At 41.9% G+C, this 17,158-nt stretch overlaps 1 protein-coding gene across 3 annotated transcripts in view; it reads left to right on the top strand.

Moving 5' to 3' along the window:
* LRP3 (LDL receptor related protein 3) overlaps positions 1-17,158 on the top strand; it is a 35,131-nt gene that overhangs the window by 12,319 nt on the left and 5,654 nt on the right. For all 3 annotated transcript variants that reach the window (XM_032121857.1, XM_032121856.1, XM_032121858.1), the window contains 3 exons: positions 6,214-6,352; positions 14,634-14,842; positions 15,126-16,212. In XM_032121857.1, coding sequence (XP_031977748.1) covers positions 6,214-6,352; positions 14,634-14,842; positions 15,126-16,212 — 1,435 coding nt within the window. The remainder of the gene's footprint in view (positions 1-6,213; positions 6,353-14,633; positions 14,843-15,125; positions 16,213-17,158) is intronic.

The raw sequence follows: 17,158 nt of genomic DNA, 5'->3' as shown, positions 1-17,158 counted from the left end.
AACCAGGTAGAGAGGACTCACGATCTGGCTGTACTTGGGAATGTGCATCCTCCAGAAACCTATAGCGCCTAGGAAAGCTTGTGTTTCCTTCTTGTTGGTCGGTGGAGACATTGCTGTGATCTTATTGATGACCTCAGTGGGAATCTGACGTCATCCATCTTGCCACTTTACTCCCAGGAATTGGATCTCCCGGGCAGATCCCTTGACTTTGCTCTTCTTGATGGCAAAGCCAGCTTCCAGGAGAATTTGGATAATTTTCTCTCCCTTCTCAAATACCTCTGTTGCCGTGTTCCCCCACACAATGATGTCATCAATGTACTGCAGATGTTCTGGGGCCTCACCCTTTTCCAGTGCAGCCTGGATCAGTCCATGGCAGATGGTGGGACTGTGCTTCCACCCCCAGGGCAGTCGGTTCCAGGTGTATTGCACAAGCCTCCAGGCAAACTGGGGCCTGCGCTCTGGTGCCAGAGGAATGGAGAAGAATGCATTAGCAATGTCAATAGTGGCATACCACTTTGCTGCCTTGGACTCCAGCTCGTACTGGAGCTCCAGCATGTCTGGCACGGCAGCACTCAGCGGTGGAGTTACTTCATTTAAGCCATGATAGTCCACAGTCAATCTCCATTCCCCATCAGACTTGCGTACAGGCCAAATGGGGCTGTTGAAGGGTGAGTGGGTCTTGCTGACCACCCCTTGGCTCTCTAGCTCACGGATCATCTTGTGGATGGGGATCACAGCATCTCGATTTGTCTGATACTGCTGGTGGTGCACTGTCAAGGTAGCAATTGGGACACATTGCTCTTCCACCTTCAGAAGCCCAACTGCGGTAGGATTTTCTGATAGTCCAGGCAAGGTGCTCAATTGCCTAATGCCTTCTGCCTCCACAACAGCTATTCCAAACACCCACCTGAGTCCTTTTGGGTCTTTGTAATAGCCATTCCAGAGGAAGTCTATGCCCAGAATACATGGGGCCTCTGGGCGAGTCACAGTCAGATGCTTTTGCCAGTCAGGCTCACCTCAGCTTCCAAAAGGGTCAACTGCTGCGATCCCTCTGTCACCCCAGCCATGCATGTCCCGATGGCATTAGGGTAGACTGTGCCCCAGTATCAACTAATGCATCATATTTTTGTGGCTCTAATGTGCCAGGCCATCGAATCCACACTGTCCAGAAAACCCGGTTCTCCCGTGCCTCTTCCTGGCTAGAGGCAGGGCCCCTCTAGCCCTGGTTATCATTCTTTCCCTGGGCGTACATGCTCAAGGTACCTTCAAGGGGATCCGACATATCATCCTCCCATCTGTAACACCTGGCAGCTTGGTCACGGGAGGCTGAGGCTACCTTCACCTTAGCGGAACCCCCTCAGTTAGTGCCTCCCTCCTTGAGTTCATGCACCTGCGCTGCCAGGGCAGAGGTGGGTTTCCCATCCCACCTTCTCATGTCTTCCCCATGCTCACACAGGAAAAACTACAGCTCAGCTCGTGGGGTGTACCCTCTCTCTCTCTAGCTGGGGGACAGCGGGCTCTGACTTGGGGGCCTGTGACTTGTACTGGTGCCGCACTGACCTTCCTCATCTCCTCCCTCATCCCCCTAATCTCTTCTTTAAATTACTCTTTGAGGTCCTTAACCACGGCAGAGACATGAGCTTTCAGTGGGCCACTGACGATACTGTCATAATTTCTGAGCTTGTTGGCGACGGAACCCACTGTTTCTTGGTTGTCCTTGGCATTAATTGTTGCAGCGAAGGTGGTGTATTGCGGTGGCCCTAGCTTTGCCAAGTTCCACATCATCTGTCCTGTACACCTGACCTTATTGGGGTCATTATCATGCTGTCCATCTTTCCCAAAGAGTACCTCTAATACTGCCACTTCTCTTAGCTGTTGGATCCCTTCCTCGAGTGTCTTCACTGCATTCTATGATGGTACTCCTGCATTCTTTCTTTGTGAATGAACCTTTCTCTCACACTCATTAAGAGCTGCTCCCAGAGAGAAAGGAGCCCTGGCTCCCTCACAAATATCTGGTCCACACCTGGGTCCTGGGTCAGCGATCCCAGATACCTTGCCTCACCACTATCCAGTTGCACACCTGTGCCCATAAGGTCCCAAACCCGAAGCAGCCAGGTTGTATAAGGCTCACACCCCCTTCGCACAATGTCTTTTCACATACCACGGAGACTGTCGTACAACAGGGCCTCAGTGATGTTTTTTGGCTCTGGCTCTCCTGCTGGTTGTGAGGGCCCTGGTTCCCCACCATCATTAACTGGTCATACTGATTTGGTCTTACACTTCCTCCTTTGCACAGGGGCGACTGCTGCTGGATGGTTGTAGCATCCCTGGGTTCCACTGCTGCACCATCGGACTCACCCTCTTTGGCGCAGGGAGAGGGTTTCCCACTAGCTGAGGAGGTGTATTCCCTCAGCACCTGGCGCATCTTGTGCACCTCCTTCACCAGTGCCCCCACTAAATCTGGGTGGTTCATTTCTGGGGTGGGCTGTTGGGCAGTATCAGGCTGTGGGGCAGGGTCGCTAGTGTCTGGGGCTGTGTTAAGCTCTGGGGCCGTATCTCTAGTCTCTGGGGCCGTGTCAGGTTCTGGGGCAGGATCAGGCTCTGGGGCTGGATCTCTAGTCTCTGGGGCTGGTGTCTGTGTCCAAGTCAATCTCAACTTATCAATGAGTGCTAAATAGAGTAGGCCTATCAGCACCAGTTGGTTAGTATCCAGAGGAAATCTAAACCCTTCAAAAGTTGGTGGGGTGGGCCCAAAGAACTGGTTGAGGGGTTGGGAGAAAACTTCCCCTGGTGTCATTTCCTCACAGAAGGTACCATTTTTAACATAACCCCAAAAACATGCACTTAGTGTGTGACAGCCCTTTATCCACGTGCCCTTTATCCATTCTGGAGGAAGTTAAAAGCCCATGAATTCCTCATCTTCTCAACCCGTAGTGCAAACTGGATAACAGCAATGGTAGCCTTAGTCAGAGGACCCATGTTTAGGTAAGGAGCTGCAAAGGGGAAGAATATAGCCACGGCCACATGCCACCCGAAGCAGGGTAAGCTAGACCACATAGTGCTGCCTAGCAAGGTTCCTATATCCAGCACACAAAATTAAGTTATCCAGGAACTGTTATTCCTTTTTCACCTCTCTCTCTTAATGCCCTCAGGCCCCACGGTTGGGTGCCAAGATCTGTCTTGGTTTGAAAGACAGGTGTCTGCCAAGGAAGGCAGGAGTCTCCCTTGAAACAGAAGAAAAAAATATTGCAACCCCCTTCCCTCCGAATTATTATAATTTTGAAATTAAGGGGCTTTCAGGCAAAGATATGAGGAATAGGAATAACAGTTCTTTACTGTTATATATAAAACAAGGCAAACAAACAGCAATAACTATGGCAGTAACAGCAAACAATCACAAACCCAGTGCCAGCCTTCTCGGCTGTCAGGCCCTTTCCCCTCGGGTGCAGTTCGGGGCACTCCGGAGCGAGCTCGGGGAGCACGCGGCACTGGTGGCCTGGGATCCCGGGAAGGGATGGGACAAAGGCTTCACAAACCCCTGGGCAGCCGATCCCGGACTCTCAGGAACAGCAGGCTGGAACGGCAGGGATGAGCACAAATCCCAGGTGTCAGACGAGATGTATCCAAACTCCGGAGCTGCAGTGGAACCTCCCGGAGGTCTCGGCAGGCAGGACGTGCGGGGCTACAGAGTAGTGAGGGCTCAAAGCAACGGTGGGGGCAGGGCGGCTGCAGCCCGGTTCCCAGCGGGGCAGGGAAGGCGAGCTTGGGATCCCGGGGTTTCTCTGGTAGAAGGAAGGAAGGCAGCCAAAAAAGCAGAAGTCTCCAGAGCTGACGAATTCCTTCCAGCCTCTCTCTACGTCCAAATGCCAGGAACTCAGAGCCCACAAGCCCAGGTAAAAGAGAGTAGCCAGATGCACCCCTGCTCCTGTGGCCAGGTCTTTTGTTTTTCTTAAGCACCCAGTAATTTGTCCCCCTGGCAACATGTATGGGGAAAATTCTTTAAGAGAAAAAGAAAACAGAAGGAGAACTCCTAAAACCCCAACAGATGTTACAGCTGATCGTGTACATTAGGAAACTGTACATTATTCCAGAAGAAAAAATGCAGTGATATTACTTCAAAAAAGCTGGGATACTTAAGTAACTATTGCTCAGAGTCTTTGTAATTACTTCCTAAAACTGAGAAACAAGTACTTGGGAGAAAAATAGCTCCACTAACTACACTGGTGAATGTGTGAATGGAAGTCATCATGCAGAGCCATCAGACTGTCAATGGGACTTCCTCAGAATGGAACTAAATAAGTTTTGCGTAATTTTGATTCTGTTCTATTGCAAACACTATGAATAAGGGATATTAATCCAGAACATTATTTGCTACAAGGGCAGCAGAAATATTTGCACAGGTGTTACTGGAAGCCTCTGGATAGTGCTGTCTGGTGTATTTGTTCTTTCACTTTGTGCATTCTGTTTCCTTCCCATTTTGAAGTGTTACTAACCTGGCAGTTAAGAAATGCAGCCTTTCCAGCTCCTTTTTGTGTTTGCTAGCTCTTGGTCCTCTTTTGCTGCTGTGATACGTTGATGCAGTAACAAGTATATGAAGGATCACATTTATAGACCTAAAGAAACTGAGAACTAGAGTTGGAATGTCTTGTGGATCTTAAATTTGCTTTTATAATTCTGTAATTGCAACTGGATCTCAGTATTTTCCAGCATCTAGCATGGAGCTGCTCTGGTGTTAGAAATGTGATAACAAAAGTGTTCCTGTTTTTGTAACTGCATTACTGCAAAATATTTGTTTGGAAACAGATGTTTTCATGTATTTAAGTATTCTGTATGTTTTTGTGGCCTTTGAAACTAGTAGGAGTTATATGCATGTATTTCAGTGGAATGCTGTACCTGGAGAGTAAAAATAATAGCATTTTTATGTTTTGCCTCAGGTAAGTTACTCGCCTCATGCTTTTTGTATTCCTGTGGCTCTCACTTCAAAAGTGCTTACTGTGAACAAACAGAATAGTGCCAGGCCTAGGTTTCCTGGAGGGGACATGCTGCAGCCCAGCCCCAACCAGGAGCTCTGCAGGCAGCCGTGCCACCTGATTTGACTGCAGCCAAGTAGCTTTGCTGGTGCTCCTTCCTTCCATCCCTCCAGTGCAGCTAAATCTGATCTTGACTGGGAATTGAAAATGATGTATTTACGTGGCTTGTTTTCAAGCAATATCATAAATATCTCATTTATGTATTTGGATGCATATGTGTATGAGGCGACAAGGTATAGGCAACTTTTTCTTTCCCTTGCTGCGTTTTTCAGCTACAAGAATGTAAGCTTCTGTCAGAAACTGGGATAATCAGCTGCAGTCCACAAGTCATGCTCTAGATAGTAATTTGTTTTGAAAATAGTTTAAATAATATTTTTGGAGAATGTTTAGAATAGCTATTGCATTACAGAGAATCTTCCCTCTTGTAGTCTGCTAAGAGTACATTTTCCTATCAGAACAGCTTTTCAACTTGTCCTTGGAACATTTAATTTTCATTTTTGAATTGTTTAATTACGAATTAGTAGTATTTGTTTTAGCCCGCTGTTTTCCATAGGAAGAACTAAATGTGCTTTGAAAATGCTGAGCTTTATTTGGCCTTGTTTGCTCCTTTCTCTCTCTTGAAAATTTTTCCCATCTATGTGAGTTCAGAAGGAATTTACTAATGTTCAATGAAAATATTTAACATTGGACTCCAGTTCACATTTTTGTGGGAGGGGTGGGTATTTTTTTAAGCCTTAAAAACTCTTCAGGTCTGTCATATGGTTAAGAGAATAAACAACGTGTCCAGGAACATGTTACAACAATATGAACTACTAGCTACTTTACAGTTAATATGGATCTTCTTTACTTGCTGGGTGACCTACCTAGGCTTTGGGAAGCTGGTAAGAAGGATTTCTGTCTTACATTCTCTTGGCAGATCCATGCAGTAATATTGATTGTGGCCTGTGGTAGATTCATACAAGATTATCGATTGGTCCTGCATTGAAATGCAGGTTATGCTTACCTACACTTGGTGTGGGTGTCCTGGTTAAAAAACAGGGCAGGGAAGAAACCGGTAAGAGGATAAAACTGTTGACTCTCATATGTCTGCAGTCTCCAGAAACTGATGAAATCTCTTGAAGCTAATATGAATTGTTGATTAGGCAAAGCATTAACAATATTATTTTTCTCCCCTTATTAACAGCTGCTTGCAGTGGAGAACTGGAACAGCACACAGAGAGACGGGGAGTCATCTATAGTCCTTCTTGGCCATCGAACTATCCTCCAGCTGTAAACTGCAGCTGGTACATTCAAGGAGATCATGGAGACATGATAACAATTAGGTATGGTTTGATGTTTGTGGAGGTAAAGGATTGCTGTGCTGAAATAAAACAAAACATGAGTTCTTACCTGATACACCAATGTGAGGCTCTCTTCAGAGCTACTGGATGATTGAAGAAAACTGAAATTGGTTGCACTGGAACATGGCTGCAGGTTGGGCACCTCTCTCTTTTTAAAAATGCTTCACTGTGTCTTGTTTCTGTAGGCTACTTCTGACATCCATTATTATACAAGTCACTTGCAGTCTTTTAATGTATTTATCTTCACAATGCCTGTGTGAGACGTCATATACCTCTGACAGATGAGAGAGTGGGAAACAGCAATATATTTACTCACATTAAATAGTCCCATTTTCCTTCATTGCTTATAAATAGGATTAGGTGAAGGTTATAAAACCTGCAACAGCCTCAGTGGTATGTAAAATTCTTAGAGAAAAAATGGTATTTTCACTAACATCTTGAAATGGTGCTATGTTTAATAGACAGTTGAAGATAATTATTGCTTATTGTTACTTGTTTGCCAAAAGACACATGCTTTTCTGCTTAATAATTTTTTCCAACAAATCAAACAATAGTTAGCGTTTGTGGTACAATTTCAGCTCGATTCTAGAAAAATGCTGTTCAATAAAGACTAAAATATATTGCAAATGGTTTGTTAAGAATGTTTAGGGTTTAATATGAGCATACTTTGAACGTGCTTAATTTCTCTGGGCTAATGGTAGAATCCTTCATGAACCAAGAATTTCTTACTTAAAAATAAAACCTAAGAGAAGTTTTTTGGGAGGGTTTAGTACTATTTGACACCATCTGTTCATTCTTTGCTCAGCTGCTTAAAAGGAGTGCAAAACCTCTTCAACTGCAGATGCTCAGAAATTGAAAACAAATCTGCCACAGATAGAACAAGAGGAAGGCTTCACCATCTGTAGTTCAAAACAGGAACTACTCACCAAAAGTAATGAAGTAAATACCTGCCAGCATTTGAAATTCATAAATAGAAACACGCTTTTAAACCCCATTACATTACATGAGACTTGGGGAATTTGTTTCAAAGCAGAGATTGTTGGAAACTGAGAAGGCATGCAAATGAGACACAGGACTTGACTCTAGAGAATAATGCTGCTATGAAATAATTATGCTATGAAAATGTCTCAGAGCTCCAGTTAGAATTAGGACTCTCCTCTGCAAGTATGAGTGTAACAGAGGCTAAAGAAGTAAAGGAATGTGAGGTGTGGAAACTGGTAATAATGTGTGTACAGTTTAGATGTATGCACAGCAATATGACTTGAAAAATTTCTTCTTAATGGGTTTGTTTTCTATCACTGAATACACAGCCATATCCTGCCCTCCTCTGCACATGCAAACAATAGAAACTATGTGTTTACATCCCAGGGACTAGTGTTGTGGTGTTATGTTTCTGACTATAAATGTACTTGGAATGACTCACTCCAGTGTATGAAATCCAAAATGTTACAGCATCTGGGGATTTCTTTACAAGGCTGTTGCCCTTGTAATGCAAAGGATGTAAAAGAAGGAGCTGACTTGCCTAGGCTAAGAGGTTTCAAATGCAAACCCGTTTTCTGCTTACCAGTTGGATATGCTTCTTATTCTAACAGTGTGTTGGTAAGGGTATAAGAGTACCTTTTAAAATTTTCCTAGGAAATTCTAACAGTTCTTGTGCTAACATCTGGATTTTTAAAGGTTTCAAAAAAGCCCATCTCCTTTGTGTTGTTTTACACAGTGTGCACTTCCTTTGATCTTGAATTCTCATTGACAATAAGACAGCAGCGTTATGTGAGAGATATATATAATGAGATACAGCAGGAGTCATTAAGGGATAAAATTGCAATTGAAAGTATTTTTTATTTCTAAACTGTTTGCACTTGGTTGTTATTTTTTATAAACCTGTTTTTCATCAGCTTTCAGTAGAACAGTGACCAGATCTACATGTGGATGTAAGATGCTGGCTTCTATGGCCGTGTCCTTTAGAAGCTATGTCTTGATGTCTGTCTTTCATGTGTATATTGATTTTCTTCATATCCTCACATTTCCATGCTTATTGTTTTGCTTTATAGTTTACTTTTTAGAAATCCTTGAGGGAGCTTTCCCGTGAACAGGAAGTGTATGTTCTTTGTGCTTATACCACTCTATATGCGCACTTCAATACTTTCTTTCAAGTTAGTGTGTCTGATGGAATGTTCTGGGAGCAAGTCTGTAGCCACTGTTTTCCAGGAGTATGTTATGTCTCTTTAAATTCAGGTAATTCAGGAAATTCAGTTGCTAGTTATTGTTTTGGAAACTACCTGATTTTTCCACCCATTTTCTCCATTTTTATGCTTTTTTTCCACGGAGGATTACATAAAATCATGTAAGATCAGATAAAGATGTCATATGCAGTAACTGCCTTTGTACCATCGTTTACAGGCTTTATAGGTTTATGTTTCCTCATATGTGAGAAAAAGACGAAAAAATTTTTGTTTAGCAGTTGCTAAAAAAACTGCATCAGCAACTGCTGATGGTTGTAATTAATCCTGGTGTAGGTAGAGTATAAATTTATTATTTTATTATTGGAATTTAGGGGATTGAGAGTAAGATGTTCTCCATATTCAGAATTCAAGATAGGAGTATTGAAAAGCGATCTACTTAGTGACCCACTCAAGCTGTCTCTTATTAATTGAGGTGAGGGGATCACCTTCATTGGCTTTTACTTCAGTGATTCATGACACTGGCTTTGGAAAAAGAAGTTGTCAGGTACCATTTGAGTTTCAATTTCTGCATAAAATTGAGGTCTGTTCATGTATGCTTGCTGGTCTGTAATTGTGTGAAGAGTTAAAGGGACTGCTTCATAGTCTATTTACCAAACTCGTAGTGTTTCAGAATTTGACATTAATTGGAAAAAGCCTCATAATAGCCATTTACTTGCTCAGCTTTTGAAGAAACAGTCTCAGTGTCTCTTGCCTAAGTTTATGCAGTTAGCTGGTGCTTGGGAGCTGGGAGGAGAATAGGGCTTTCCTGACTTAGATCCTTTTGCTTCAGTGGTTAAGCAGAAGTTTTTAATGAGCCAGTTAAGTCATCAGTTGTTCAGTCTACACTTCCTGTGAAGCTGGCAAATAGAAGTAACTTTTCTTACTTAATTGGCTGGTTGATTTTATTTTGGGACTGTGCTCTACTGACCTATCCGTAATATTTATTTCCAATTTTTAAAATGAGTTTAGAGGGCCAAATTGGACATTTACTTTTTTATTTATTTACTAATTGCTTTCATTCAGATTTTGCATCCCATGTGTGTCCTTTTCCAGTTACTAAGAAAGCTTTCTTTTTCTTTAATCTGTAGTCCCTCGTGCCTAAATTACTGAAAGGGTTGTAGAGAATTCCCTACATTATTTATAGAAGTACTTTTTTTCCTAGCTGCTGCTGTTCCTTTCAGTGCAGATGGAAAAAACCTAAGCTCTGCTAAGCATTAGTTTTGCAGGAAGCACATTTTTCTCATACATATAGACTGTTAATGTGTGTTTATGATAATCTGGTTTAATGAAGTACTTTCCAGCAACATAAAAATACTTGTCAGTTAACAGGAAGATACCATTGTAGGCTGTTATTTCATGTGAGTACATAGGCGAGAACTGATATATATGACCAACCCTGTAATTTTCTGTAAACTCCTGGAGTTCTGCTCACTGTTGGAGGTAACCTCTTTTTCAGTACCATGCCACTGAAAAAATAATCAGATTCATTTACTAATTTCTGCAGAATTCAGTAAAAACAAGATTTAGTGCTGCATTTCTCAGTTCGCACTGAGTTGTTCTGATCCTCAGATTCTGAATACTTTCAATGTTTAATAGGCTATTGTTGTACATTTCTATAAAAATATGGAAGAGGCATTCCAAGAACAAGACAATAGCATCTTTCAGGAGAGACAAAACCTGCAAAATTTGGTCCAATAATTTTGATACTGTACACCAGTCTCCTTCTATACTCCTGTATTGTTTTGGAGATCCACAGGTAGCAGTGAGAACAGCCTAAGGGCCAGACCATTTTAAAGGATGTTCTGTGGTGGGTGTTGTATTTTGTTAACACTGTAGTTCTAGTACTTGAAATACCAATGTTTGACTGCTTTTCCTTTCCCTGCCCTGTGAACTAGGCTGTGTGCTCTGGTTCTGGAGAGGAAAAAAAACCTGGAGGAAAGCCAGGTTCTCCTTCCCTTTATCACCAAGTGCCAAGATACCAAAGCAGGGGAGCATTGCCCTAGAAGTGAAGCTCTTGGGTGGAGGGAGATGTGTGGAGCAGGTGGGGTACAGGGGGGAAGGCTGTAGTTGAGGAGTGCCAGGGCTGGAGTTTAGCGCCACTGTGCACTACAGCTTGCATGGTAGGATGGAGCTTTGGGTCCATGTTCCTGTGCTTCAGAACTGTTGGAGGGCTTTTCTGGAGAAGATTAGTGACTGAGCAGACCTGTCTTCTGGTTTTCCTCTCAAATCCTGTGCTTCCCTGCCCAAGATGTTTAAAAATACTGCAGTACTGACTGGTGCTGCATGAGATATGGATGATGTTATACATAAGTACTCTCTGTTTCTGTATGGCTCCTGTTTTTTTGTTTAAGTCACAGAAAATGATGTAGCTTTTTGATACAAAGGGTCTGAGACTTCCCTCAAGAACAGTAACTACAGACTTCAGTACTTCTCCAAAGACCATACAATGTCTGTATAGTCCTACAAGCAGTACAAGCACAAGTCTTTGTCCTGTATTTCCACTGTATACCAATACACATTCAACCACTGGACTAATCCTTTTGATAGAAAAATTTGCATTCCAGTTTGAGAAAGCTCAGCTGAATAAATAAATGTTTTGTGGGTAGCAGGATTAAATTATTCTTCAGAGGACTGTAACAGAGCAGCTCTAGATCTAATTACAGATGAAGAAAGAAGTGAAGTAGTAGAGGCTGAGTGCAGTATTCGGGACTCTTGGCTAAAATAAATCAGTTGGCTACTTGTTGTCAGAGTAGTATGGCAGAAACTTCTGACACAAAACCTTGTTGTCATAAATGCGTTATAAAGTGAAGCCAAATTTTATATACTTTAAAGTGCAAACATATGTATTCCATGTTGTTTTCATATTTCTTTGCAAGGTACTGTTTTTTATGGTGAGGGCTTGTTCAAGTATATAATGCTTTTGGTCTTGTGTAAAATCACCATCAACGTAAATGAGGAAAAATTTGCTTCTAGTAGAGGCAATATAACTTAAAAGGGTTCTGAAATAGACTGGCAATGCCTTAATCAAAGGAAAATTTGTTGAAAATACATCTGTTGATTAATTTGCATAAGGTGGAACATAATTGCTTTGACTTTGCTTTGGCCCTTAGCAGAAGAAACTTTGTAACTGCTGTGGTATATCTATTACATATAAAATTTCATGTTGGAACTAGAACATATTTGAGAGAAATTGTGTTTGAAACTCCTAGGCACTTGGGATTAAGATGTTTGTTTTTGTAAAAGAGTTTGCTCTTGTGAATGTTCTGTATTGCCCTTTTTGAATACCAAGGCATTTTTTTCAGTAGCTTGTGTATCTCCGAGAGGCACGGTGCTCTCAGGGAGTCTGTTGAATGAGGTGCTTCCTTGCAAGTCTGTTCTGCCTCATGACCCTTGTACTCTGTGGCCAAAGTTCGGATTTGTTAGTGGGGAAGTGTGGGATTCTGCTCTGAATCTGAGATCCACAACTGACACTCAGGAAAATCAGTTATCTTCTGTATGCCTGGTCTTCTGCATTGGAAGCTGAAACTAAAGGTTATTCCTCTTCCACAACCAAAAAAAGCTGTTTATTAGCAATGTACAATACCAGATCTTCAAGGTTCAAGTAAAAGATATTAATTATACATGAATGCAGGCTCTTGAGATGTATTGCTGTCATCTGCAAAGGAGTTTGTAAACAAGGTATGTGCATGTAGCTAACTTTTCTGTACTCTTCCTTTGTGTGAATCTTTAAAAGCGTTAAATATTTTTCTTTTCTTTCTAGAAAGAAATGCATTTTAAAGTAGGTTATAGGCAGCTTATTGCATAGGCAAATTCTCTCCTGGATTTGTGCAGTCTGTCTTGTGTAACCACACTATGGCTGAATCATTTACTTGATAGACAAAAGTAGCTCTTTTCACCAGAGGGGGGAAAACGAGCGGCTGTGGGACCCAGTTGGCGTGGTGGGAACTGGGTGAGATAGGAGAACAATTTGTTCTCCTCTTTAAGGTTGATCCTGGTACATCTAAAATAATTACGTAAGTAAACGATCAAAAGATTTAGTAAATGAACTTGTTTGTATCACACAAACAGAAGTTTTTCTAGTAATTTCTACCCCCCCATCCTTCCCAGTTTTGTGTTTCCATTTCTTGATTTAGTGACTTAGATTTTCTTAAAAACTTTTGTTGTTGGGAAGATAGGTATTTCTCACACTTAGTCCAAAAGGTTTCATTAAAAAAATCCTATTAACAATCCTCCAAGTAGATGATAGAAACTCTACATGATGTGTGGTGCCAAAATGAGTTAAAGAGAACAATGATGTGGTAGCCATCTGTGATGCTCACATCTCATGTAACAAACAAACTTTATGTGAGTACCTATAGCTTCCCTGATGCTTTGGATAATTCCTCTTCACGATGCAGTGGCTGTTCGCTTTCTTGGTCATTAAAACATTTTATGCGTAACACCTGTAACAGAAATACTCTAGTTTATCTTTGAATGACTGAGTACTTAAATATTTTTATTTTGGCTGCACAGTTACCTAAAACTTCCTTGCAAAATATGCTGGTTTCAGAAGCTTGGTGAGATTGCTTATAGTGAAGAATTAAGTGCTGTGGGAATATTTCTTCACAACTGGGAAGACACACAGAAGTTGGTGGGAGAGGAAGAGTTAGAAGAGGAAGGAGATATTTCTGGGTGGATTGTCCTTGCACATATGTTGTTTGTCATCTCTAAATTTCTATTTTAACTTAGCACTTTCAGTGCTCTCTTACTTCTCATGCTCTTGCTGATAAATTTTTTTTTGAGAGTTAAGCCAATGTGTTTGGCAGAACCTACAGCTGTGGGTAGGCTGAGTCTCCTGCTTAAATGAATTAGCAAGTTTACATAGTTACTGTTCTTTCCCTTTCAGCTTCAAAGGTCAAGATCTGGCAGGCATTGACAGCCTTTTGTAAATTCACATTGATATCAGAAAATTATCTTTCCATTTATCTTTTTCAAAGAATTTGTTTATGAAAAAGCCTTTATGGAAGGAGATCTGTATCTCACAGCAGCTTTTCTGCCTTTCTGAAAATTCTGTCTAGATATCTGCATGGAGCATGCACAAACTTCTACCACATCAATTTGGTGTAGCTGAGTTACATAAAAGAGGACGAAAATTCATTTCTAAGTGTGCTTTTTTCCTAATGAGTATGCTTTTCTGTGCAGTCTGCAATCTGCTATTGTCATTGCAGATTGCTGAATACAAATGCTATCTGTTTCATCAGAGAACAAATACCACATATGGTTTCTGAGCCACAGGTTAGGGAGTATAATCTGGTTGTGTTCAGTGTTCTGCAAACAGTCAGGGCACCTCTTTGTACCAGATAAGCTACTATTGAATCATCACTGGGCTTGTGTCAGCAGAAGGGCTAGAAATTTGACTGTAAAAGGTTATAGTCTTATTTGCTCTGCATTTGCACTCCCAGAAGGGGAATATTTTAATCTTTGAATTAAAAGATAATGGTGTTAGATTTTAGGTTCCATTTCCACCCTTATTCTCTTGTTCTCTCCTTGCCCATCCATGGCTCGAAGAGTGGATTTCTGTCTCTCATACTTAGTCCTTTAGGGTACTTTGTACTGCTTCCTATTGTTCTTTTGCCAAGACACTAGTCACCCCTGACATCCCTAGTTTCATAGCTTTTATGGTTGGAACTGACTGCTGAAATTAATCTACCTTCTGTAAAATGTATTCTGGAATTTTGCTTTTCCTCATATATGTATTTTAGGAAGCAGTTTTATTTAAGGAGTAAGTAAAAGAGGAATCATTCTTTCGCTTTTGGAGCTATTTTGGTGTGATGTTTGTGCTTGTGAGATGGGTGCTTTTCCAAATTGGGGGATGTGCTTTGTTTCTGTATACTCAAAGTAGTATATAGAAGGTAGATGTTTCATTATCTTTGAATGTGATATCTTTATGTCAGCACTGCTTGGTGCAGAAAGTCAGCTGTTAGAGTCTGTTCTTTCTCTGTTAGGCTTTGTTCCAGATACATGTCCTCTTTGTAACTTGTGCTTTCTTTTGTTCTTAACAGTTTTAAGAACTTTGATTTGGAGGACTCTCAGAAGTGTGCAGTAGACTGGTTGATGATAGGCCCATCTTCCAAGAGGGAGGAGTACAAAGTGTGTGGATCTTCCATACCTCCATCTTTCATCTCTGCAAGGGACCATGTGTGGATATTTTTTCACTCAGATGCATCAAGCTCAGGACAGGCTCAGGGATTTCGCCTTTCTTATATTAGAGGTAAAATCTTACGGTTTTGTTGGCTTCACTTTATACTCACTCTGGCAAAACTTGGAAGACAGTAGTACTTTTTTTTTGACAGGTGTCTTGGGCCATTGATGACTATAAAGTATTGGTGTGGTAACACTGATATTATTTGCATGTGGGTTTTTAACAGTCTTCCTGAAGTGTACTGACCTGACTGATTGACTTATGACATGCAGGCTAGTAGATGTGGAAAAGTTATATCAGATAGTTCTGAAAATTTTGATACTGATTTTTTTCTCCTTGTTCTCTTTCGCAGGAAAGATAGGTCAGTCTGTGTGCCAGTCAGATGAATTCCATTGTGCAAATGGGAAGTGTATTCCCAGTACTTGGAAGTGTAATTCCATGGATGAGTGTGGTGATAACTCAGATGAGAAAAATTGCACTGTCCCTCCAACAGACCCTCCATCCAGCATCTGTCCCTCAGGAATGTTTCAGTGCAGCGCAGCCCACTCCACCAAATGTTTGATGAACGAGCTGAGATGTAATTCGGTTAAAGACTGTGGTGATGGTTCGGATGAAGATAATTGTCCTGACCTTTCCTGTGGGAAAAGGCTGGGTAATTTTTACGGATCTTTTGCTTCCCCAGACTTATTCCGTGCTGATCACAGCAGATCAGACCTTCGTTGCACATGGTATGTGGACACACAGGATAATCGGCATGTTCTGTTGCAGCTCGATTTGCAGTTAGGCTACAATGACTATGTAAAGGTGTATGATGGCATTGGAGAGAGAGGTGATAAATTAATGCAGACGTTTTCGCACCACAACAATAGGCATTCAGTGAGCGTGGAGTCATCAAAGGGCCAACTCACTGTCTCGTATCATGCTCGCTCCAAGAGCACTGGCCATGGATTCAATGCAACGTATCAGGTGAAAGGCTATTGCCTTCCTTGGGAACACCCTTGTGGAAGTGATGAGGAGTGTTTCACGGATAAGCAGCATTGTGATGGCTGGTGGCATTGTCCAAATGGCAAGGATGAGGAGAATTGTCCTGCTTGCCAGAAGAACGAATACCCATGTGAAGGAAACAGTGGGCTTTGTTACTCAATACTTGACCGCTGTAATAACCAGAAGAACTGTCCAGATGGCTCAGATGAAAAAAACTGCTTTACTTGCCAGCCAGGAAACTTCCATTGTGGGACAAATCTGTGCATCTTTGAGACTTGGCGCTGTGATGGCCAAGAAGACTGCCAGGATGGAAGTGATGAACATAACTGCCTGGTGATCGTTCCCAGGAAGGTCATCACAGCTGCTCTGATTGGGAGTCTCGTGTGTGGCTTGCTGCTAGTGATAGCACTGGGTTGTGCATTTAAATTATATTCTCTGAGGACCAGGGAATACAGGTTAAGTGTCTTGCTTTGTTGATGTTTTCATAGCTGTGGTGATTTTTTCTGTTTTGTTTAAAGGAAGAAAAAGTTGATTCTTAACCAGAGAATTTGCAAAATACTGTGAAATCGAATCCAAGGACTTGATGACAGCTAAATAGTAGTCACTGCATTAGGCTTAGAGAAGATTTCTGGGAGTAGTGAGGGGAATATCTGTGATGTGTGAGAAATACATGTTTATTGTGCGGCATGGCAGAATCTGTATCTAACCTAATCTGTCTTGAGCAGTTTCCTTTTCCTTCTCCTCCCCTTGCTACAAACCCCTTGCCCCTGCCAAAAACTGAATGCTGAACTGCTACAGTGAAGTCTTCACTGAATCTAAATTGAATAACCTTTCACCCCTCCCCAAATACGCTAGTTCTTAGTTCTGCTAAAAGCGATGTCCTGCTATGGTGGGGCCTCTTCTGAGTGGGAGCTGTCCATGGTATAGCCTGTGCTCCTTTACCCTGGTCCTATAAGCCTCATTTTAGGTGTAGTGTATGTGTTTCTTTGCCTGTGTGTTACATGTATGTGCAAGTGGGGTTCTGCTTTGTAGGAGACAGTCATAAGGGACTTTCTGGTTCCCATCTCTTGTCATGTGCACCAGCTCTGTGCTATGCTGCTGACACTGTTTTAAACAGTGTGCTTTACATTCTCTCCTGATCAAATCTGCATGATTAAGAACCTGCAAAAGAACTGCTGTTGCTAAGGTGTGAATCTCAGTGCCTCTGTTCTGTCAGGACTGCCAAACCTCTCTGCAACTGCAAGCTGCCCCTGTTGTGTGATTGTTTCCAATTCTTAATGGAGTCTTAAAAGTCTTTTCAAAAAAAAAAACCTTTGGGCCCTTGCTGAAGAAGTTACTGCTGTTACTGGCACAACAGCTACTGGCTGGTTGAAAAAACTTCGGTTGCCACAGTGTCCAGCC

Source organism: Corvus moneduloides, chromosome 12 (assembly GCF_009650955.1).
Source record: "Corvus moneduloides isolate bCorMon1 chromosome 12, bCorMon1.pri, whole genome shotgun sequence".
NCBI classification, from domain to species: Eukaryota; Metazoa; Chordata; class Aves; order Passeriformes; family Corvidae; genus Corvus; species Corvus moneduloides.
This window is presented reverse-complemented; position numbering and strand designations above follow the sequence as displayed.